General features: G+C 47.7%; 1 protein-coding gene across 1 annotated transcript; it reads right to left on the reverse strand.

The window, feature by feature from the left end:
• Positions 1 to 3,868: 3,868 nt before the first annotated feature.
• LOC311009909 (dystrophin-like) lies at positions 3,869 to 22,494 on the reverse strand. Its single transcript, XM_084004351.1, has 17 exons — positions 22,316 to 22,494; positions 16,624 to 16,685; positions 16,414 to 16,488; positions 15,346 to 15,547; positions 15,185 to 15,270; positions 14,937 to 15,094; positions 14,223 to 14,389; positions 13,529 to 13,640; positions 12,970 to 13,106; positions 12,344 to 12,382; positions 10,644 to 10,709; positions 7,999 to 8,064; positions 7,274 to 7,432; positions 6,548 to 6,791; positions 6,358 to 6,472; positions 6,157 to 6,246; positions 3,869 to 5,621 (listed from the first exon to the last, which is right to left on the reverse strand). Exons 1-17 carry the CDS (start codon positions 22,333 to 22,335, stop codon positions 5,509 to 5,511), a joined length of 1,911 nt encoding a protein of 636 aa, XP_083860477.1. The 5' UTR covers positions 22,336 to 22,494; the 3' UTR covers positions 3,869 to 5,508.
• Between the last annotated feature and the right edge of the window lie 598 nt (positions 22,495 to 23,092).

A 23,092-nucleotide genomic window follows, 5' to 3' on the forward strand; every position in this document is an offset into this window, starting at 1 on the left:
AAAGTTTAGCACACAGGACAGCGGTGGTTTTACAAGTCTTTATTCAACTCTTCACATACATTTTATTAGAGTGGGTGGTTCACAACACATTAGACAATTTAAAAAACACATGGGCAAAATAAGTGAGGACACCACTTTCAATTGAAAGTCTTTTTGATTCAACTCTTTCCCAGAATTCACAACCATTCTAAAGTCCAAACACTCTACTTCACCTTTTTTGGGACCAGTCCAAGGACACAAAGTCCTACAAGTCAAGATCTCAAAACAGCAACGTGACGACAACAAGTGGAAGTCAAAGTTAAATCACCCCCCAAGTCAGTCCACTACACCATCAAAAGCATTGCACCTCAACTAATGTTGAAAGTCTACCAAGTCCAAAGTCAGCTCCATCAACTAACAAGTCCACACAGTCTGGAAACAAACGAGGATCACTAAGTCTACATCAAACACTGTCTGAGGTCTAAAGACATTACCAAGTCAAAGTCCACACTTTTTGGACCACTACAGTCTCAAGTCCTCAGTCAACCAAAAAAATCAAAACAAGTCCCAAGTTCAACGTCTAAGTCAATACAGTCAAAGTGTAAACCCTCAAGTCTCAACACTCTGGTCAAAAGTCTGAAGTCACAATCTACCAAGTCCAACATCTAAAGTCAACAAAGTTACAGTCAAACACGCCTGACTCCAAAGTCTCAAGTTCAAGTCTCCAACATCTAATGGCCACAAGTTCAAAGTCAAAGTCAACAAAGTCCAACATGCCTGACACTAAAGTCCCAAAGCTACATCTGAAGGCTAGCTCACAACAAACTCTAACCTCACAAGTTCAAAGTCTCAGTCACTAGTCAAAGTCACCAATCTGACCTCAAAACACTCCAACTTCACTACCTCATGGGATCTAACTCAAATGAGTCAAGTCACGGCTAAAACAACTCAGTCTCAAAACACTTCACATCCCAACTATTCCAACTCCAACTGCACTAAAGTCAAGTCCACACTCTACAGTACAACAAGGGCTACTTCCAAGTACAATAAAGTCACAGTCCAAACAAGTCAGTCTAAACACAAGGGCCGGTCAAACTAAGCCTAGGTCACAAAGCTAAGTCACAACTAGTCCAAGTCAAAGTTAACTACATTCTACTTGGAAACAAAAGCCAAACTCGAAACAGGTCCAGATACTAGTCTGACGTCACATCATCCTGGGTCACACATCTGATCTCAAACCACTCCAACACTGTCTGGGTCCAACAAGTCAGAGGTCAAACACACCTCTAACATCTCTAACAAGTCGGGGCATAAAGATGAGGTCCAATTTGTCTACAAAGTCCACATCTCAACAGTCTGCCAACAACCAAGTCTCAGATCTGAGCTCCAAACAACATCAAGTCCAAGGTCAAACAAGTCACACCAACAGAGAGGGACAGAGACCACTTGTTAACACCGCCAGGTAGCTCTGGTCTGGTCCAAGTCTATACAAGTCACAAGGCAGGAGATTCAGGTCAAGTCTACTTTATTGACAGTTATCTCAGGACACTTTACACATTGACTATGTATGGGGTCTGAGGAATCAGAGGTCACACCATCACATTACAGAGGGATGGAGAGCCAACAGCCTCCAGACCCTCAGCTGCTTCTCATCTGTCAAGACACAAAAACAAGGTTGTGTATCAGTTTCCACTCTTCTTACAATCATCTTTCACAGATTACACTTTCCATCAACTCGTTTCCATGTAAATCACTACATTCTTACATCCAACACAAAGCTACACCTTCATCGCACCACACTGGAATAGTTGGAGCACACACCCAGGAGAGCCTTCATGCCTAGCGAACAGATCACAACCTCCAGTCAACCAGAGGGAGGGGGTGAGGGAGGGACATGTGAGGAGGTGCAGTGAGGGAGGGGGTGAGGGAGGGAGGGAGCATGCAGGAGAGGATCAAGGGGGGAGGGATCTGGTTTAGGAGGAGTCACTGTTCAACACAAAGGTCTACACCAGCGGATATGGTATAGCCAACCGGAACCAACGCAGGACGAATCAAATGCAGTTTCATTGGATCTGAATGTACTTTATTACATGAAACCGAGGACATGGAACGACTGCAGCACTAATCCACACTTATTAGAGGACTCATCTCTCTCATGGCTCCACTTAGACATCCAACAGCATCCACAAGTTCCAGCAGTTCACATCTGGAAATTTCAAACAAAAACACACGTTATATACAAGTTCACATTTCACTCTCTTGGAAGATTTGTGCTACAGTCAAACCTACGTCATGTCTTGGGGTCGCTGCCCAGTGGCTCCTACTGCTGCAGGGAAACTCCTCTCTGACCTCCGACACACTTCCATGGACTTCGCTACAACCAAACACAATAACCTTTTAGTACCACGACATCGGAAAAGTTCAAACACAACAAGTCAGAGCCTCCAGTCAACCAGAGGGGTGAGACAGGTGAGGGAGGGGGGCATGCATGTGAGGGTGAGGGGGGAGAGGGGGACTGGTTCTGGAGGAACCACTGGTCGGGGTGACACAGCTACATTACTGGAGGACTTCTCTCTCATCATGATGGAGGACTTATCTCTGGAGGAGGATGAAGGTGAAGACCAGAGGTTCAGGAGGCTGTTGGATCTCCAGCTGAATGTTTCCAGTGGTTCTCATCTGGGAATATAGAACCATATAAAAACACACAGGTTTCAGTCCCAGGTAATCATCTTTGGATCATTTCTAACATGATTCCTACTTCATGATTTGGAGAAGGTCGACAGTATTACAGTTCACTTATTTCACTAGTTTAGGAACCGTTACCACACAGAGCACACCTGTCAGGTAACCTTTACACTTAGTCCGCGCTCATCCACTAAACCGGCATCCCTCTGTAGGGAGGAGCATGCGGGGGAGTGACAAGGGGGGACGTGAGGGAGGGAGGGATACCGGTTTAATGGAAGCGCTGCTCTACACTAACGTCGAAGAAACTACTCCTAATCACAAAGTAGCTCGGATACTACCGCGCACGACACTTTACGGCAACGTCATCAGGTAGGCAACAGCGCAGGAGCGACAGCACACACACGCGCGCTCTCTGTTGCTAACATCGGCGCTAATGGCTACCTTCCCCAATATGTCCAACAGTGCGCAACACACTTACGGTACTTACGGTAAAGCAGCAAGCAGCAACCGGAGAAGAGAAGCGACGGGCAGGACTCTGCTTCTGGCGTGGAAGTGACTCACGAGTAGAGTGCAGTTTAAATACTGAGGAGAGGAGATGAGCTGCAGCCGCGACACCAGGTGTAACGAGTTGGCCTAATTGGGTGGGCGTGGCCGAGGCGATGGGCGTGGTCAATTAGGTGGCCTGAGTGAGTTAAATGACTGGTGTGGAGGACAGCAGACTGGACACAAACATTTCACCTCGCTTTTTTAAAGATATATAGATATATATATATTTCAATTGATTTTACTCTTTACTTGAATGTAGCAGCAACATAGACATGTATCAGAACACAACATACAACATGTACAGACTGATGTCTTTTCCTCCTTGGACTGCTGCAGATACACATTAGATTCTGGAGTTTGCCAACACATGTGGTTATTTTGTGGGTTTGTATGAATAAAAAACACTTTCTCAGAGTATTTTCTTCCATGCTAATTCCCCAACCTTCAACAAAACCTCTTCACTTTTTGTTTTCTAGGTCACATCTTAAGCTAAACAACTATTTCTTCAAAGAATTTATAGAATGTACTTCTGCTAAAGTCATATCTACGTTGGAGTCTAGTGTCTAAACCAGCTAGAAAAAGTAGAAAAAGGGTACATCATGTCCACATTTCACTTTAAACACAATCCTGGTAGAAGACAAACCACGAGGACTCGAGCCACCATGACTGCGTGCTTTATTGATACACAGTAAAGCATTTCATAATACAGTAGTAAGGCATATATTTGGTGGAATCTGATATGTTGTGAAGTATTGACACGTTATTTGAGACAAACCGTGTGAGAATGGAACAAAACGTTAGACATGAACAAAGCAACAATAATCAAATTAAATTCAGTGTCTGGGCGGCAAAAAAAACACACAAACAAACCGTTGGATGAGACCGAAAGCTCCTCTGAGTGGTTACACGTTAAATAACAGGTCGGATTTCACCTCGCCGCACATGCTCAGATCCTCACGCTGCACTAAACACACAAAACCACCAACACGGCTAGAAGAGATGTCCTCCAACACACACATCTCTAGTTTGTCCCCCGATGACAGTAGTGCACACAGATTCAATGTATTTGTGGAAATTGCTCGTTTTTTGGACTTGAGATTTTCACCTGGACATTCAGTTGGGAGACGCACGGCGCTGAGTCATCAGTAATTGGACTGTGGGGAGGGGGTGAGTACAGTTGGCAGACTCTGATGAGGTAGAGCTTACGTTACTGGGCGTCCGAAATGATCAAAGTAGACTAAATAATCTCAACTAGCAACCTTGTGCTCACTTTAGATCTCCCCCTCTAAACTCTTCTTACCTACAAACTCAGACTCAGTGTACTTTGTGCATGAACAGGCCTGAAAAAGACCCTTAGACAGCACCGCAGGGGTACTAATGTTAAATCCAGATCCTTCAGCGTCTACAAGGCCCATCCCAGACCCTCTTCCCCCAGACTACTTCAGAAAACAAAGCCTTTCCCATCCCATCATCTATGTACTTTGTCAAAGCTGGAATCCTGATGACGTCTAATACTTAACGATGACATCACTGGGTTTGAAGTGACCTCATGACCTCACTCGCTATCTGGCATCCGTCTACACACACGGTACACTGTGCTGAAATCAAACATGTTAATCATGAGGATGATGGACGGATGAGTGGACGAATGAAGAATTCTAATGACCCCCCCCCCCCCCCCCCCCTAAATGAAGCAGGACCACACAAACTCACACTCTCTCACTCACACACACACACACACACACACACACACACACACACACACAGACAACGTACTGTAAAGATCCAGGATGCCTGCATTACCTTGACAGTAGTGTACGCTGTTATAGAAAGACATTTCCTCTTAGAAAGCACCCTTATGTTTACAATCAGTCTTTTTTTTTTTTTCTCTGGATAAAAATGTCTGAAATGCTTGAGCTGTTTTCCCCAATTACAAAGACATGGCAAAGATCCGACCACACACCCAAGACACGGATTTGTCTCTCGTCTCTCTTGCCCCCCCCCCCCCCCCCCCCCCCACCCCGCTCTTGTTTTATACAATTGCATAGAAGTTTAAAAACCAGCCTCTGTTAAGAATAAAACAACTTCAGGACATCTTAAGAAACTACTCAAATCTACAAGGTATAATGTTTTTTTGTTCTTTTTTTGAAACGCGTCGTCACCGGAACCGCAATCCTTCACAAAAATAGACGTTATATATTCTCTTTGTAAACTGTGTTTCCGATCCAGTTGTTTTGACTAGAAAAGCATGCGGGGGGGAGGAGGAGGGGGGGAGGATGGGTGGGGGGGGGGTTGGGATCAGAAGGGCAGGGCCTCGTGCTGTTCGGCGCTCCGCTCGTCTGTCATCACGCTGACCAGTGACTCCATGGCGCGGCCCAGGTCATCGGCCATGTGGAACAAACTGCCGATACCTGCGGAGAGACGGCACGGACGCTGAGACTTTCTCCAACATTTTCTTCTCTTATTTCTAATAAACTTTGTGTGTTCTTTATTAGACTTAAGGCAAAACAGAAGTTGAAGATTTATGCCTCACAAAGAACAGGCAGAACAATTTAGTGTCCAGCAGAGGGCAGCAGAGTGACAGAACAGAAAAGGAAATTAAAGACGAGGAGGGAGGACCATGCATGAACACTGAATTCTGAGCTTGCTCCTGAGACTTTGTGTTCCCGTAGCGATCAAAGTGGAACAAACTGGAGGAAGTTGAGCCACTAACCTCTCATGGGTGTCCCCTTCTCCCACCTGGGCTCGTGAAGAGGAAGAGGACAAGAAAGAAAGGAAAGGAAGAAAGAGGGAAACACATCAGCCTTGTGTCGGTCATAAAGACAACTGATGATGAGTGAAGGTCAGGTGTGTCTGGAGTTCACGGCCTACAGCTAGAACCACGTTGGACTGGAGGGGAAAGTACCAGCGTCCACCACATGTGACGCCTGTGTCGGTGTTACGTACCCTGGCTGTGGGGAAATGAGTTATTGAGCTGCTCCATCACTTCCTCAAGCCCAGATGCATCCTGGGAAGGGCTGGACAGCTCGTCATCACCTGAAACAGGAACCAAACTGGACTGAAGACACTTCATTGTAATAATGAGCCAGAAAAAGAGTGAGTGGGTCCATGTCACGCCCCCCCCTAAGGCTCTGGATGTGGTCTCACCCATTGTGTCGGTCGTCTGGCTGGCGGCCACACGGAGCAGAGGGAGGGAGGAGTCGGAGCGCTGGGAGGAGGTGGAAGGAGAAGACAGCGCTGTGCCGTTCACCTTGGAATCCGTCTGACACACAAACACACACATTATTAGAGGAGTGTTTGTGCGTTGGTTCACACCGAGCTCACCGTGAAGGCGTACCTGCTCCAGCAGCTGTCTCAGCCTGTGGAGCTGCGACTCCAGCTGTTTGTTGTGGTCCTCCAGGATCTGCATCCGGGCCTCCAGGCGTCCTTTGTGCTGCCGCAGCAGCTTGGCCTCGGCGATGAGCTCGGCGTCGCGGGCGCTCTGCGGCGACGCCGGGAGCATCTCCGGGGGCGACGGCAGCGGGGACAAACCCTTCCTGTCGTGGGCCTTCTTCAGCCGGTCGTACTCCGACTGCAGCTTCCTGCGGCGAGGCCAGAGGAGGAGGGGGAACTATTAACAACACCACGTCTGCTCAGGCTGTCCGTCGTTATTGATTTCCATTTCAGGACATTTGTATTCTCCGACTGATTAAATCCCAGGCGGAGCGGACGACGCTGGTACTTGGCTGCCCTGACTGACATTTGTGTAATTAAATAATAGACATTTTCAGGACCGTTTAAACGTCGCTGGAAATACACATCAATCCAACTTCAGGAGCCGTGGAAAGACAAACGTTGGTGTGCATGACGGGGAGGAATTTACACCAGAAAAAGATGGCTTTCTATGACTTTTTTCCTATTTTTTATTACATTCTATGATTTTTAATCACATTAACTTGTTATTTAAATATCAACATGCTATCATAGTCTGACTTTTCCAATCATTCCATGCAGTAACGGACTCCCACTGTTTTGGTTCCCTGTTTTGCACAATGACCATAAAGGAGGTGGTGCGTTCGCTGACCTGTTCTCCTGCTCCAGGTCGTTGAGAACCCTCTCCAGCTCGCCCTTCTCCTCCGTCTCCATGGAGATGAGGATCTGGGCGGGGCTGCGGGGCTGGCTGAGAGGAGAGCCCTGGCTCAGGGACTGGCAGTAGTGCTGGATCAACATGTGCTCGTCATCACTGCAAAGACAGACAGACAGACAGACAGACACATTAGTGATCCTGCTGAAAGCAGCAGAAGTAAACATAGAAGAAGAATCTAAAAGAGAGCGGTGGCAGAGAGAGACAGAGAGCCATCGTCTTTACGATACGTGTCCTTAACTCTGGAGAATTACAGTGACTTGCTAACAATCCGGTTGTATTTAGATGCAGCTGACCCACAGGCCACGCCCACTTCCATATGATGACATTGGTTCAGACTGGATTTACTTACTTGACCTCTGCTCCTCTCTGAACCACTTCCTGTTTAACAGAATCACATTTCTACTCAAGTATGTTTTTTGCACATTAGCTTTCCATCCCAATTCTAATCATCCAGAGGAAACCTGATCCCGATGGACAACATATAACACGTGTATGGGAGATGATGACACGAAACCATAACATGAGGTCAATGCCAAGGACGTCTATCACAACCGGCCCGTGGAAACACAGCGGGGAGACACAAACACACAGCGAGCCCGTCAGTGAGTGAGGGTGTCGGAGGAGACACGACACAAAGCAAGCAAACAAAAAGCGGTTCTCACATGCTCTCATTGGGTGAGATACTGTCATTCAGATAAGAGCCATTACGATTCTCCATTTCTGCTAACCTGCGGAGGGGGAAGAAACAGAGCAGTCAGTCTCAGGGGAGCGGATCCCGGAGAGGGGAATCCACCCCAAAACACAAAGCACAGGTTGGGTTGTGGAGGATTTGGTCCACAGGGTGACCTGATGTTTACAGCTGGACATTCTGATCCCGTTGACTTCCATTACCTTGAACGCTGGAAACATAACACCACTGTTTGACTACTATTGGAGCTGCAGCGGTAACGTTTGTGGTGCATTAGTCCCCAGAATGCCCACATATACTTAACACTGGAACGCTGCGTTAACTATGAAGAGCAAACTGGGGAGTTTAAATAGACGGATGTTGGCTAGGCCTTTATTTGTCTTCTTTTCAAAGAAGAATTAATGATTCCATTTAAAACTAACCACCTAGACTTCCCATCACACCCGCTTCCTAGCGCTTCGTTTGTTAAGTGCCCCACTTTTAACGCGGCGCTTACTCTAACCAGGAAGCAACACGCTGCTTTTTAAACGCCGCTGCTAACAGGATTCCACTCGCCTCCACATGTGTGGAGATAATAATAATACAACTACATGGCTGGAAACCACGAGGAATAAGCCGTTTCTATGTAAATACATCCGGGATTAGCTTTGTAGAAACCAGAGCGTGGCCATGGCTTCTCCAACAAATCCAAACAGGATAAACATGACTGTGAGCAAACAGGCAAAGATCTAAACATCGTGTCGCCGTCACCACGGGAACCGTTTCCTGGCAGTTGGACTGTGGGCCCAAAAAAGTGAAGCGATTTTCAGGGATTAATCAGCGTGAATGTAAAAAAGGGCTTGGTGCTTGGCGGCGAGCGTGGCAGCAGATGGACTGTGACAGAACGGCATCTGCCCCGGCCGGCGTGTTTCCACTCGTCGGGGCCGTTTACACGCCGCCATGTTTTTACCCGAGGTAGCACGCTGCTGTCACACCTAAGATCCCAAACCTCATCACTATGATGCTGAAGTAGCCAGACTCACTGACTGCTCGACTTTACTGGGATCGTTTCAGTGACCTTGGACAGAAAGGTCACTGAAAGCTCAAATTCAGCTTCTTTTTTCTGGTTTATTTCTATTTGAGGAACGTCCTGTCAGCTGTTTTGGGAATATGGTTAGTGTCTTGTCTCTGGAAACGCTTGCACGACGCCACGGTGCTGCTTTTGCTTTCCAGCGTCTCCGTTGACGACGACAGATATCGGGATGTAAAAAATGAGTTGCTAGGGGGGTCGTCAGACCACTCCAGGCTCATTTCTGTCTCTTCTTCACCCAAACAGCTTACTTTTAAGCTCAGACCTCACACTGACTGACTCAGATTGGTCATCTGGTAGTCTGATTGATGGACTCGGAGTCTGATTGATTTGACTGCTTCCACCTGTCAGGTTAGAAACACTGCAAACAGCAGCGACGCCAACTTGTTTGGAGGAATAAGCTCTGATGGATCAACAGGTCCAGTCCTGGACCGGCAGCATCTGGGATGCTGGACTCTCACTGCTTATTCACCAACACGTCAATGCATCACTTCATCATGTGGCCAGATTCACGTTCTACTGTGTGCAAAGGAAAGGGATACCTTGACATTTTAATTCAGGCTTCGTCTATTTGTCACCTGAGGAATCATGGCGGGACATTCAGTGTTTAAAGGGGAGGTGGAAACCCTGAGTGTTTAAAGGGGAGGTGGAAACCCTGCTAATAAAGGTGGGTTTCCTTCCTATGAGGTACTTATACCTCGTATGTCAACCACCTGAAAAACTGTCAAGGTATCCCACTAAAACATCCACAATCATGCATAGTAACACCCGCTACTACCTTCACAGCACGCCCATATACAGCCATACGTATCTGGAGCGCTGATCTGGGATCAGTTCAGCTCTTAAAGAGACAGGAAACTTGTGACTAAATATGCATCGCTGGCTATTAATCTTATCTATACCTTCACTTCCTGGTTCAGATGTGACTTTAATGTGTCTTTAAGTCATTCAATTACAACTAATCTATTGCAAAGCCGGCTTTCAACAGTAGAGGGCACTAATTTGTATATTTATAACAGTATGTATGTTTAAAAATGTTACATTATCACCTTCCTAAAGGAAGGCTCTACTGCAGAGAGCATATAGGTCTACTAATAAACTGAGCTCAGATCAGCGTCGTCAGGTTGTTTATTAATTTCATGTTATGCTTTGCGGTAGTTTCCTGGACCTTGAACTTCATTAACCCTTACAGAAGATATAAATTGACCTCCAAATGCAAACACTGTATATGACACCTGCCTGAAAGGTAGCTCCACATCTCCCACGTTAGCATTTAATAACATGACTCAGACTACATCACTACAGTAGACTCACCGGGTTGCTTTAAATCACTTAAACGTGCTGGAGTGGGCGGGGAGGCTTTCATCAGATGACAACAGACAACAATCTGACGTAAGAACACATAAGCGGGGCCTAACAGCTTTAAAACGCCATCAACTCTTTAATGATCAGCTATTAGTTCTAGTGAGTGGAATGGATGATGGGAGGGGGGGGGGGGGCAACCCTGTGAGTCTACACGGCGAGGAGCCGGGGCTGAAGGCAGACGTTACCGGTTGGCGTAATGCTCGATCCGAGTGTGTGTGTCGTCGTGGGAGAGCTGGGGGGACGATCCGGGCCTGTGTGACATGGAGAGAGAGAGAGAGAGAGAGAGAGAGGGAGAGAGAGCTTGAATCCAAACAGCAGGGATCCAGCGATCCCATCACACACATGCACAGGCAGCGTGGGTCTGCAGGAGAGCGGTGAGGGGGAGTGACGGTACCGGGAACAGGTGGGTGAAAGACTCCAAATTCAATACTGTACATGAGCTCCTCCCTTGTGGCTCCGCCTTCTCAATACATACGCCTTCGCTTCAAAAGACGGGGTTCTCGCACCTCATCTGCCGAGGGAGAGATCGGACATTTTGACACATGGTCCACCCCGCTGTGATGATGTCATCACCTCAGACAGGATGCTGGGACGTCACAGCGTGTACGAGGAGGCAGCGATGGAGGTTATTTCAGCCGTCGTGGATGAAACATCGTTGGTCTACTTGGTGACGTATACAGTCCGGGTTGATGCGTCACTGCTTATGAACAGATTGCCTCTCCAGTTCGATGCTATTTGCTCATGGGCACGGTGCCAAATGTCTCTCTGCTTCTAACAGGTCGGATCTATCAGAGGAAAAAGCCCTGAAATGCTGCCAATTAACTCTCGGAATCTAACAACCGCTGAAAGCTTTTCCTTTTTATTTAAATATCCAAAAGTGTTTCACAGCCAGACACTTTAAACCAGACATTTAAGAGCCACATATTTGATGTGTGTTTGTGTGGAATATGCCTCCACAGCTTGGACACCAGGGTGGAAATAAAATGCCATGTATTGGCAAAGCTGTGGATCTGATTCGCTGCTCCAATCTGGTGCTATTTGCAGCCAGTAGCAGTTAAAACGTTAGCATTTAGAATAATTATGGCTGCTTTTTCTGATGAATTCTGCACTCCTCAGTTAAACGGACTGCCTTGGCTGAGAGCGGCAGTCGTGTGCTTCCATAAAAAGGAGAAAGAGGTTGTAAAAATGGAAATTGTTCAACAAGTGGAGCCTCAATTTACTGGCAGCACTTGTAAAAAATTGTTATTATAGATTCCATTCCAACCCAACTTTTGTAAAACTTTACACGGTTGTTTTATTGCTTGTTTTTTATTTAAATTTGTGGAATTATAACGGTTCAACTGCCAAAAATATATTTCTTAGGAAGTCGCTTGAGACTTGTTGGTGTGGTCAGATGGTTACAAACTGTTACACCAACATTATATCCCAATAACAATCAGTACATGAGGTTAAACATGATTAGATGTGAGACACGAGTGATATTTTCTTGTCAGGTTAACGGGAAAACTCAATTATTGAAGTATTAATTAGGTGAGAATTTGAGGATAGTTGAGGTTTAAAGTCAGACCCAGAGGAGGGACTCGTCCTGAATCACAGATCTGCTGAACAACGTGGGGTCAAGCAGCGGCAACAACACTATGAGATGTGACATCACCATGGCGACAAACAATATGACTCGACTCAATGAGGGTGAAATGGGTGGAGCTCATTAAAGACACTTTACAGATGACTACTGTTCCCCACATCACGGCCTACTTGGGAGTTTTTGCTGCTATGCATATACAGCGGGTTGATCGCCATGGCAACAGAAGCTTGTGTCGTCCTAGGTCGTCCTGTGTGTGTGTGTGTGTGTGTGTGTGTGTGTGTGTGTGTGTGTGTTACTCACGCATGGTCTACGGGCCAGAAGTTGATCAGCGTGACGGGACTGAAAGACAGAAAAAGGCGAGGTGATGACACAGGAAGTGGGAGGACAGGGCACAGCAAAGCATGATGGGAGCTGTAGTATGACCGGGGCAGCAGAGAGGTTAGGAGACAGTTATAGTGTGCTGCTGGGACACACGAGAAGCTACTGCTTCATCTGTTATCAAACCGTGGCTACGTGGTGTGTGTGTGTGTGTGTGTGTGTGTGTGTGTGTGTGTGCGTGCGTGTGTGTGTGTGTGTGTGTGGGAATCATAGAAATAGAACGGATATTAAACGGTTTGAATGGTACAAAAGAAAACGGTGACTATTGTTCGTTGTTATGGCGACGGCACACGTCAGCGGGGGCCGGGCCGTGATGTAACCAATCACCGGGCAGAGAGAGGGAGGTGTCCCGCCCCCTCCAGAGTGACAGCGCTGCCGCCGCCGCTGCTCGCCTCGTTTTCAGTAACCGCCATAGCATTTAATGACAGAATTAGCAAGCGAGCTAACTGTTAGCTAGTTACTACTCCACTGATAGTCGTTAGGGGTCCGTTCTACTCGCTTCACTTCTATGGATGACATGTCATGTGTGTGTGTGATCAGGGCCTCACGTCTCCATGTTGTCCCCCTCCAGGATGGTCTGGACCGGCAGGTAGCCCATACGGGGGTGTTTGGCGAAGTAGCGCTTCGTCCTGAACTTGTTCTTCAGCACCTTGGCAAAGTCCCTGACGTCCTCGCCTGATGTGGTCTGGAGGGAGACGGGGAACACAAGAGGCTTTGTTCACTCCATGGGAGTAGAGCACACACACCTTCACACACTCTGCCTTTATTCACACGTCTACAGAGGGAAGTTAATGGACTTGTTGTGCAGTCAAGTGTGTGATACAGTCTTTATTTCTCTCCTTTACCTTTAACCCTCCATTTACACTAGATATCATAAATATATAAACACCTTTCTGTGTCATATCAACCTCTTTAGTCCTGCCTGGACCTTCATCCTTTCATTCTACATGCTGAAAGGAAGAGCTCCACATTATGGGGATTAGCTTTGGTGAGGAGAGCGAGTTGGCATCGTGACTGAAGGACTGAAATACAGGTGGGAAAAGCACCGTGGTGAGCTGTGGGGATCCCAGCATGGAACAGGAGGAAGGAAACCTTAAATGTTCGTACCGGAGTGCAGTACTCCACCATGGGGTACTGCATCTTGTGTCCCTTGGCGACGCGACCGGAGAAGAAGCAGCTTTGGCAAATGTCGTAGTTGAAATGTTTCAGACTCCGATATCTGTGGAGGGAGGGAGAGATGTGGGAGTGAAAGAACAGAGAGAGGAAAAAAGGAGAGAATCAATAAAAGAGGGGGATTTATAGCTCTGTTTTCTCCGGGGTAGGAGTAGTTCAAATTCTTTCAGCCCGGCACCTAAATGACATATTTATTCCCCGGCCCCGGGACTCTTCATTAAAATGGACCACAGGTCTCGTCGTGGAGGGGGCCTCCAACAATGGAGCAGCCACGCCCCCCTTTTATGGGTCCCAACCTCCCGTCGGACCTCCTGGGACTCTGCTGTTTAAGGGTCACGGCTACAAATGTGAGTGGAGTCACAGCATGAATCATTCACGTGTTTCCAACCCGCCAGCGCCTGGGTGAATATTTAGAGGATGAAATGTTTGGTTCACAGCTGGATCTCAACTCTGTCGTTTGACACGTGTTAGTCAGAAAGATCTGAGTGTGCATTTAAATCAGCTTCAACACGACCTTCACCCTCATTCATTTGGCCTTAACTGAGAATTACATTCAGTCTGTGTTTTTGATTGCCCTCCATGTACTGAGATGAAGGATATCATGTTCTACAGCAGAAGCTCTATCCACCTGAATCCTATGATGGGACACTCCTTGCAGATGTTACACTTGGCCTGGTGCTTGGCGGTCTCGGCGGCGGCCACGCGGTGCAGGACGGGGAGCCACACCATGGACTGGGGCTCCAGGCGCATCCAGTCCAGGAACATGGCGGCTTCCAGCTCGGGCTTGTTGTTGGCCTGGGGAGGAGAGGAGCCCACGGTAAGCTGTTTTCAACATAAGTGATCCATTTAAATGTTATTTTAGAGCTGTTCTTCCCCCCAAAGTGATTCAGAGGACTCCAGTTAAAACTTCCTGTGTCTTGATTGTTTTTGTTCGTTGAGTGGTAAAAACGACCTTGAATGTTTTTAACAGCTCTGTCAACAACAAGAACAAAGCCACATTTCACTAAGACTCCGTGTCTACAGAATAAACAACAAGTCGTCGATCCATACGACTGAATGGAGATTCATCCTCCGCTGGAAATAAACAAAGTCAACCCTTCTCTCGTCGTCCGGCTGAGTTTTCTTTCCCTTGCTTGCACGTGCAGGTCGACAACCAATCCCGTTCTTTCTATAAATAAACCTGATTAAGCCTGACTTAAACTATTTGCTAGTATGTGACCTTCATCCGGAGGGCCTGAGGCATCAAACCGACACGCTATTGCAGCGTTTCCCTGATCCCATGCTCAGCAGCACGTTCATTATTATTATTATTAAGTCAAACACGGAACTAAGCGTCACGTACAAACTGGAAGCAGCTGCGGACGGAGGGCTCGATGTTGGAGCCGCCGAAGGAGGCGACCTCGCCGAGCTGGCGGGGGATCTGGATGGAGTCGTGGAGGAGGAGGCCCAGCCGACGCTGGTCACAAAACCCTGTGGCACTGGCGACCTGTCTGAAGAGGACTGGAGGACGGGGGGGGAGAGGACTTAGTTCATCTCTAGAAACAACAGGTGGAACACCTGACCACCCAGATGTGTGTGTGTGTGACTTACATCTGTATTTGTCCTCCAGGTGAGCCTTGCAGAGTGAGATGATTCCCGTTTTGAAAGACAGAGTCCGGATCTTTCCGGTGCGACCGCTGCCGAGCAACACAACAGCGCTGTCAGAGGGTGTTTAAAGCTCACTGAATGAACGCGAGGCGAGCTGCACCTACGTGTCGTAGACGTTGAGCAGCCAGTTGAGACACATGTCCACGCTCAGCGGCACGTTGACCAGGTGGGCGTGGCTCTGCTCCAGCCGCTGGTACAGGCTGGTCAGAGAGGTGACCAGCTGGGAGATGTCCAGCAGCTGCTCGTTCTGCTTCAGGCCGTGCTGCTCGAACACCTCGCAGGCCATCGGCATGCTCAGCAGGTCCACTAGGAGACGGAGAGGGGACGGCGGTTAGTTAGAGTCCTACTGCCTGAGCTGCTGCTGGTTCAAATCCTCCACGTCCTTCTGCCCAAGGACGCCAGTGAGGGAGCGACCTGACTCCAGGGATCAATAACACATTATTCATCGTTATCATCACGTCCACTAACAGAGAGGCAGCGAGAGGACAAACTCTCTTCAAGGCGTCCCACCGGTCCAGGCTGAGGAGGGATGGATGGATGAACGCTGACAACTAAACATTTAACATTTTAATCTCCTTTCCACTCTTAACTGCTGCGCCGTGTTCACTAATATTGTATGTGTGGGGATCAAACCTTTATAAATAGATTAATGAATGAAAGAAAGAACAAGAAATCAATAGATAAATGAATGAAGAAAGGATGGGAATAATGATGAAGAAGGAAATAAATGATGAGTGCTAAAGGGTTGGGGAACCAGAGGACGGGGTTCATCAGGAAACCTGCTGGTTGTTATTCTTAGAACGCCCGGTGAACATCATCAGTGCTGCTGCTCTCCAGCTCCACGCCTTAACACATATCACACAACATCACAGCTCGTAGGCGGCTCACGCTCTTCAGCTGCACCGGCCAGAGACGAGAGGGACGAGGAAGCACGTATGGACACATGCAGACTGTCAGAGCGGAGAGGAGGAAGAGGAGGAGGAGGAGGAGGGAAAGAATACACAAAAGGTGGAGGTGAAGAGGAGGAGAAGGAGGAGTAGGAGGAACACAATGACATGGAGTGGACTTGATGTGACGCACATTCAGAGGAGGTATACACATGGAAATATACATATATATATGTATATGTATATATATACATATATATATATAGAGGGAGGGAGAGTACTCACAGCAGAGAGCCTTCTGCAGGCGTCTGAGCTTCATGGCGGTCCGGTACGCCGAGAATCGAACGTTGTTCAGGTCGGCTGAAGAGAGAGAGAAACCAGAGAGTTACACAAACATCCACACGTCGGGTCATCGGAGGTTATTGGTGCCGGACGGAGATGCACAGATTTAAATGAAGACGTGTGGGAGGAGGAGGAGGAGGAGGAGGATCTCACCCAGAGACTGGTAGAGCTCGGCCATCTTGGGATGATCCCAACATGTTGTCTGGGTCTGGTGGCTGGAGGGGGACAGGAAGAGAGAGACCGGTCACACACATCATCAGCCTCAATATTACACTAACGCTGTATGGATATGATTGCTATCATAGTCACCTATTGTCATTGATCATTGCTAAACCCTTGGTGAGACACAAACACATACAGACAGAGGATGAATGCTATAGATGTGTACGTTATTTCTGACGTTCTCTCAGCTCCGGCTAATAACACTCATCTAGCAGCAGCTCCATCAGTGATGCTCACAGCGACTCAACCCAGATGAAGAAGAAGGCCCAACGTTGGTGATGGAGTAGCTAAACTACCCCCCTCCCCCTCTACCCTACATACCCCCAGTAAACCAACCAGGAGATGGAGAGTCCCTTTGGAAACCAGTGAAATAAACCCCACTTGCTGATAACATCCCTGCACCACGACGCCGTAGATCGTCTGTGTGTTCCTCCCCTCCATCTTCTAATCTCACAACTACATACTGTGGAACAACAACACACAGCCTCCACCCTCGCAGCGTCACACACGTGTGATGGAGGAAGGAAAAAGAGGCACAAACAGAGATAAACGGCTGCTGCTGTGTCTTTCTGATTTATGTCTGTGTGTATTTCCTCAGCCAACAGAATATGAGCGATAACGACATTTAAATTATTTCTCGTTGGAGGTCTTGAACTCCTTTTCCATTATTTGCAGCACCGACTCGGCATTGTGTCCGTCGCCTCGTGGGTCGCGGACTAATTACCCGAGTTAACTTCCCTCCGTGACACGCCGCACTTGTCGACTATTTGACCTGTCAGGGGAGGACAATGAGGCGGTCAGAGGCAACCAAACGGGCTTCGAGACTTCAGGAAACGACGCATGAAAAGCTCTAAAATCTTTAGTCTTCATGTTAAAAGATGATCTACTTCTTTGTCATTTTCTAATAAAAGTTTTTCTTTCTGGAAAACATAAATATGGTCAAATATGTCTCCAACAATAAACTTCCCATTAAAAAGGCGCCTCCTTTAGCTGATCCCTGCTTCCAGACGACAAGTTTGGCTATAACTCTCCCAGTGTTTCCACTTCAATCCCAGTCAAGTGTCATAATCTGCATCCCGCGGCATCCTTACATCACCCACTCCCAATGAAAACGCAATCTAGAAAATCACAAAGACTCGTCTCGCTTTAAAATGGCAGCAAAAAAAAAAAAAACTCATTACGTGACTGAAAGGAAAGCATTTGCTGGCCATTAGTTCCACTTAGCTGCTGTTGTACCAATCATTGCGTGAACATGATAAGGAAATCTGGACGGCTAATTCCAGCTGCATTAATGACAGAGTGCAGCCATTTTAGCAGAAGGAACTCTTTGTGGCGATAATAGGAGTGTGAGGAGGTGTCAGACAGTAGATGTGATGGTAATGTGCCAGCTGCCTGTTTACAGGAGGCTAATGGAAGCCACATGGCTTACCAGCGAGGCAATTATGCTTTTTTGTTCAGAACATCACATATTTGAAAAGTCCTTCACCAGAAACGCTTTCTAGTGCCTTCCACTTCACATGTCACGCGGTTCATAGAGAGACATTTTGGAGACGAGAGGGGCTTCTTACTGAAGTGTCAGTGTGTGTCGGTTAAATGCCCATTCAGTGCGGCGAGAATTCAATTAACATCAGATTTATTTCCCGTTTCTATTCCGACATCCAGCCTGCCGAGGTACAAGCCTGTCTTCTGAGAACACAGCGTCGGTGCAACTGCAGTGAAGTAACCGTGACGTCCGCCCTGATTCACCCGTAGTAAGAGGGCGGCCGCTGACAACTGTGTTGTGTGTCAGCGGGGGGGAGAAAAGAAGGAAAGAAAGTGCAACATACAGCTTTAAAAAATTGCAGAGGTGTTTAATAGCAAACGGCGCTCAGACAAAGCCCTGTTTTCAGGCTGGATCGTTCAGGCCGGGGGCGTTTCCACACAACTGCAAAGGATGTGGAGTCGGTCACACACAAGCGCTCCTGCAGTTACCCACATAATAATCCATATGCTGTGTTATTGCCCCCCCCCTCCACTGCACTGCCCTTGTTTTCCTCTCCCCCACACTCCAGATAATGAGGAGAGGGGTCCCACGGTGAAGAGCTACTTAAAAACATCCTCCCAGCTCAGAATCTGGCAACCAGCCGCTCAGTCGCTCCGGGGCCGGGCTACGAGCTGCTCGGACAGATGCTTCCAGCCGCCTCGCAGCGTTCAACACCACAACTGTTGTGGTTCTATCCCCCAAATCAGCTGACAACATCTCAGCAGATGAGCAAGACGGGACACTTGTTTACAGCAATGGGGATGTACTGCAAGTCCCTGTCTGAGGCCGTTTAATGTCTAAGTGTCTTCCAAATGCTGTTATTAACACCCAAAAAACCCATAACCACTGTTTTCCTTGATTGATTCATCCACATATTGACATTTAAGTTCAATCTATTTGATTATACATATTGCTTTAGTAGCTGTGGGATGCAGCGCTGCTCAAAAGTGTGCAGAGGATGGACGAGCATCCTGTTTTCAGGTGTTGTTTTGCAGGAGCAGAAAGTGGAAAAAATGCCACCTTATTATGTGATTTGCTAAATTAATGGTGCGTTTCTGAGGACGGTGGGGGGTTTTATCGTGAGAGGTTTAAAGATGGTCGTATAGCTCAGCCTTCAGGCGGGATAGCTAAAAGATATTCTCATAGAGAGAGCAACAAAGTATTGCATTACGTTTATAATTGCATGACGTTCAAACCACAAACGCCCCGCCTGTACGCCTGCAGGAAGCGAGCATCTCCGCTTTTTATGCTCTTTGAAAGCTGACACGTTCTCCCTGGCATCGCGGCCCCGGGACAAAGCAAAGTGATGATAATACATCGTAAACTGTCAGAAGATAAACTACTGCATACTGGGCGCAGACGGGGATTCGCTGCCTTGCTGGAGGGCGATGTGGTAGAAGCAAGGCGGGGAGCGTTCAAGAGTCACATCCCACAGAAAACAACACCTGAAAGAGCTGCAAATTAATATTAAAGAAGTGTTCTTCAACGTTTACCAGCCAACTTAATTACATGCTTATTAAAACAATGATAATAATCACAATACATCTCAATTAAAGTTGACAACAATCACTGTTTTACTGTTGAAATTGAAGAAAAAATCTAAATCGACAGTTCCTTCCTGTGCAGCATCACTTAAAGTGGAATTGAACACTTCACACACACACGCGTAATATTTCATGTTGCAGTTAACAGGCAGCTGAATGGCTGACAGCGGTGCAGATCCGTGTTTTAAATAATGGATCTGCACAGTGTCACTTCCCACTGCAGTCAATTACTGCTCACGGATGAGCGATTAAAGGTGCTTTATGGGCTCCGCGACGTCTTCCTCCGCCTATCGCAGAGCGGGAGCCCCGACGCAATGCTTCCTGCACGCCAGGCATCTGAATGAGCTCAAACAATGGCCTTCGGGGAGCCAATCTGAACGAGAGGAAAAAGGCATGAAAGCCATATTCATCAGCTGGATATTAGAAGCCGTCTATGAAAGAGAACCTGAAAGGTACAGAGAAAACCTGAGGGATCACAGGGAGCCAGAGTTATTATGCTTTTTTTGCAAGGAAGTGACCATATTTAGAGTGTGGAGGAGCGACGGGTGGATCTGACAAACACAAGCAGCAGAGATGGAGCTTGTTTGTGAATATAAAAATCAGTTCCCAACAGCCTCCGGTCAAAAATGTGTTTCGCTAGGCAGAGGATGTTTTCAACATGATTCTGCTGAAGGGGGAAGTTTCTCCCAGCTCTCCTAATGGGCCACTCCAAGTGTCCACACTCACAGACTTTGAAGTCTGTTCCCAGAAAGTCTGTTATGAATATTTACATATTCCGAAATTCTGGCTTTTTTTTATGAGGGAGAAGGAGGAGGTTTCATTCTGCAGATCCGATCAGATGCAAATAAGGTGAGATACAGCAGAGTATAGATTTTCTATCAACACACCATCACTGGTAAACTGGACCAGCAATTACATCACACTGACATTAGCATGTAAATGTGTTTTATTGCCAGTGTTTACAAGGCACGTCCCATTATGAGTCAATGGCCCCTTCCTGGAGACCACCACAAGATATTCTTACAAGTCATCTATGTGGAGAAACTGGAGCAGCTGTAACGTTAGCGTAGCCGTACACCCATCAATCCAGACTCCATTCAGAAAACAAGCAATTTAAAACTTGTCAGCTTGTCGCCTTGCCGACACATCGAACAAAGCAGGACTTCAGACTTTCAACCAATCACCGTGATTATGTAGTCACTTCAGCATCCTTCCTGCATGTATAGGACAATGAAATCCCATCTACATAGCGTATTCCTCCAGCTGTGGTGAACCAGCCCGGGTGACATTTGCGTCTAAAAAGAGCACAGCTTGTGGTCGGTGTGTGGTGAACACAAAGAGGCACTAACACAAGCCATAACAATCACGCCTGAGCACGTCAGCAGCTCTCTACCCAGCTGGATGTGTGTGTGTGTGGAGGCCCTTTATCAATCAGCTGGATTTGATCTCTGCACACACACACCTGCAACCACATCGGTGCCAGAATTCTGCACCAGACATACCAACTCCGCACATGCACGCGCACATGCACGCGCACGGGGGTGTGCATGTCGTATCAGTGCACTAACACTGATCAGCACACGATCTGGACCTCTGACGGACAGCGCAGGTGGACCGAAATCCCGAAAAAAACGAGGCCCGGCTGAAAATAGACCCAACGCTGCACATGAAGATGCACCGTGCAAGGTGCGTACACCTCCGCGCACACACACACACGCGCGCACCCCCCCACCTAAAAAAAACCCACCACAACACACGCATCCAGGAATCACGGGCTGCCTGTTCGCACCTTCCTGCCTGTGAAGGAATGCGCCGCCGCTCCGCTCGCTGCGGATCCCTCCTCTTTATGCGCACGTAAATAAACACCACTCAAACACACGCACGTAAATAAAAAAAAAGGCAGGCCGAGCTCCGTTTGCGTTCCGCTCAATGCCCGTTCTGTTTATTCCAACATGGCAGCAACGAGCCAGTGGAACCGCAGAGAGGCGTCGGAGTTAGGAAATGGACGGTTCGGGGACCCGGAGGGGGACAGCGGGGGTGGGGGAAGGAGCCTCACTGGCCGCACACCTCGCCCGGTTCCCCGGCAACAACCGCAACCGACAGCCGCTGAGGGAAGGTGGTGGTCGGCTTCAATGGCTGCCGATTCCACACTTTTACTCCCTGCAGATTTAACGTCCCGTTCCGTGTTCCCCATCTCCTACATGCAAACATATCTCCAACCTATGGGCCTGCTGGAGATTTGGACAGAAAATGTGCAAAAAGACGCTCGGTGACATTCACTGGAGACGCGTTTAGGATCGGGCTCGCAGAAATGGGAAACCGGGACACGAGAAGTGAGGAGATGTGCTCCCACCCCCTCCCCGTGTCCGAAATAAAAGCGGAATGTCGCGTTTTTAATGCGGATTTTTTGTGTTGCACAGATTCTGCCCAAATATCCTGAGATGTTCGTGTTCGCCGCGACGACCCCGCAGCCAGCGTGTTAACAGGTTTACTGCATTACCACCAGCACAATCACCATCACCATTATCAATCACCACCACGGACCGGCTGCACTCACTTCCGAAGCTGCTCCCGCATTGCCGGCCGATCACAGAGCTCCGCGTCCGGTAGAGAAGAATCGATTCCTGGGTAGAACCGAGGCGATGTGCCGACCCCCTCCGCGGTCCGACCGAGCGTCCTCTACCACCGGAGAGAGGCGTCCGAGATCACCGTGAGTGCCTTCGCAAGCAGCGGCGGTGGGTTGAACGGGCTGACTGACCAGCGAGACGCGAGAGTCAAAGGACCGGAAAAAACAACGAGCACTTCCGCTTAGCGCTTCAAAATAAAAGCGGCGCTTACAAAGATGCTGTGGGGGCTTTTTTTTAAACAAACTATATTGTGAAAATAACAAAACTCTATCTGCCATTGTTTCCAGATAATATATATTTTGTTTTTTACACGTTTTTGCAAAACTATATAGTTTTAGGCAATAAAACTACTTGTTTATGTTGAGTGAAAAACACCATGTTTTAGCTTAAAATTACAACAAAATTGAAAAAAACGCAACACAACTACATAGGGGGTTTCACACCAAGACATGTCGCTAGAAACAGACCTCATCCCTACGTGGACCTCCATGGACTCGTTTGAAAGTAATGTGTGATATCAAGAGAAAACTCAATCCACTACAAAATATGTTTGCCTCAACACATAATTCACAAACCACTTTGGCCGCGTTGGAACGTATTTAGGAGACCGGGCTGATCTAGTGATTTTAACCCAGGATTCCTAATCCAGCCTTGGGTGTTAACGGTTAAATCATTGGGACAGAAATGTGGAGAACCCAGACGCCTTT

Source organism: Eutrigla gurnardus (genome assembly GCF_963514095.1).
Source record: "Eutrigla gurnardus genome assembly, chromosome: 24".
Lineage (NCBI taxonomy): Eukaryota > Metazoa > Chordata > Actinopteri > Perciformes > Triglidae > Eutrigla > Eutrigla gurnardus.

What these genes read in the sequence shown, in the direction of transcription:
- LOC311009909 (XM_084004351.1), bottom strand. Translation starts at nt 22,335, where the DNA reads ATGCGGGAGCAGCTTCGGAA. An exon ending in TGTCCCATCATAGGATTCAG is followed by an intron (nt 13,641 to 14,222) that starts GTGGATAGAGCT and finishes CTCCCTCCACAG; the next exon opens with ATATCGGAGTCTGAAACATT. An exon ending in GAGGGGGACAACATGGAGAC is followed by an intron (nt 12,383 to 12,969) that starts GTGAGGCCCTGA and finishes TCTGTCTTTCAG; the next exon opens with TCCCGTCACGCTGATCAACT.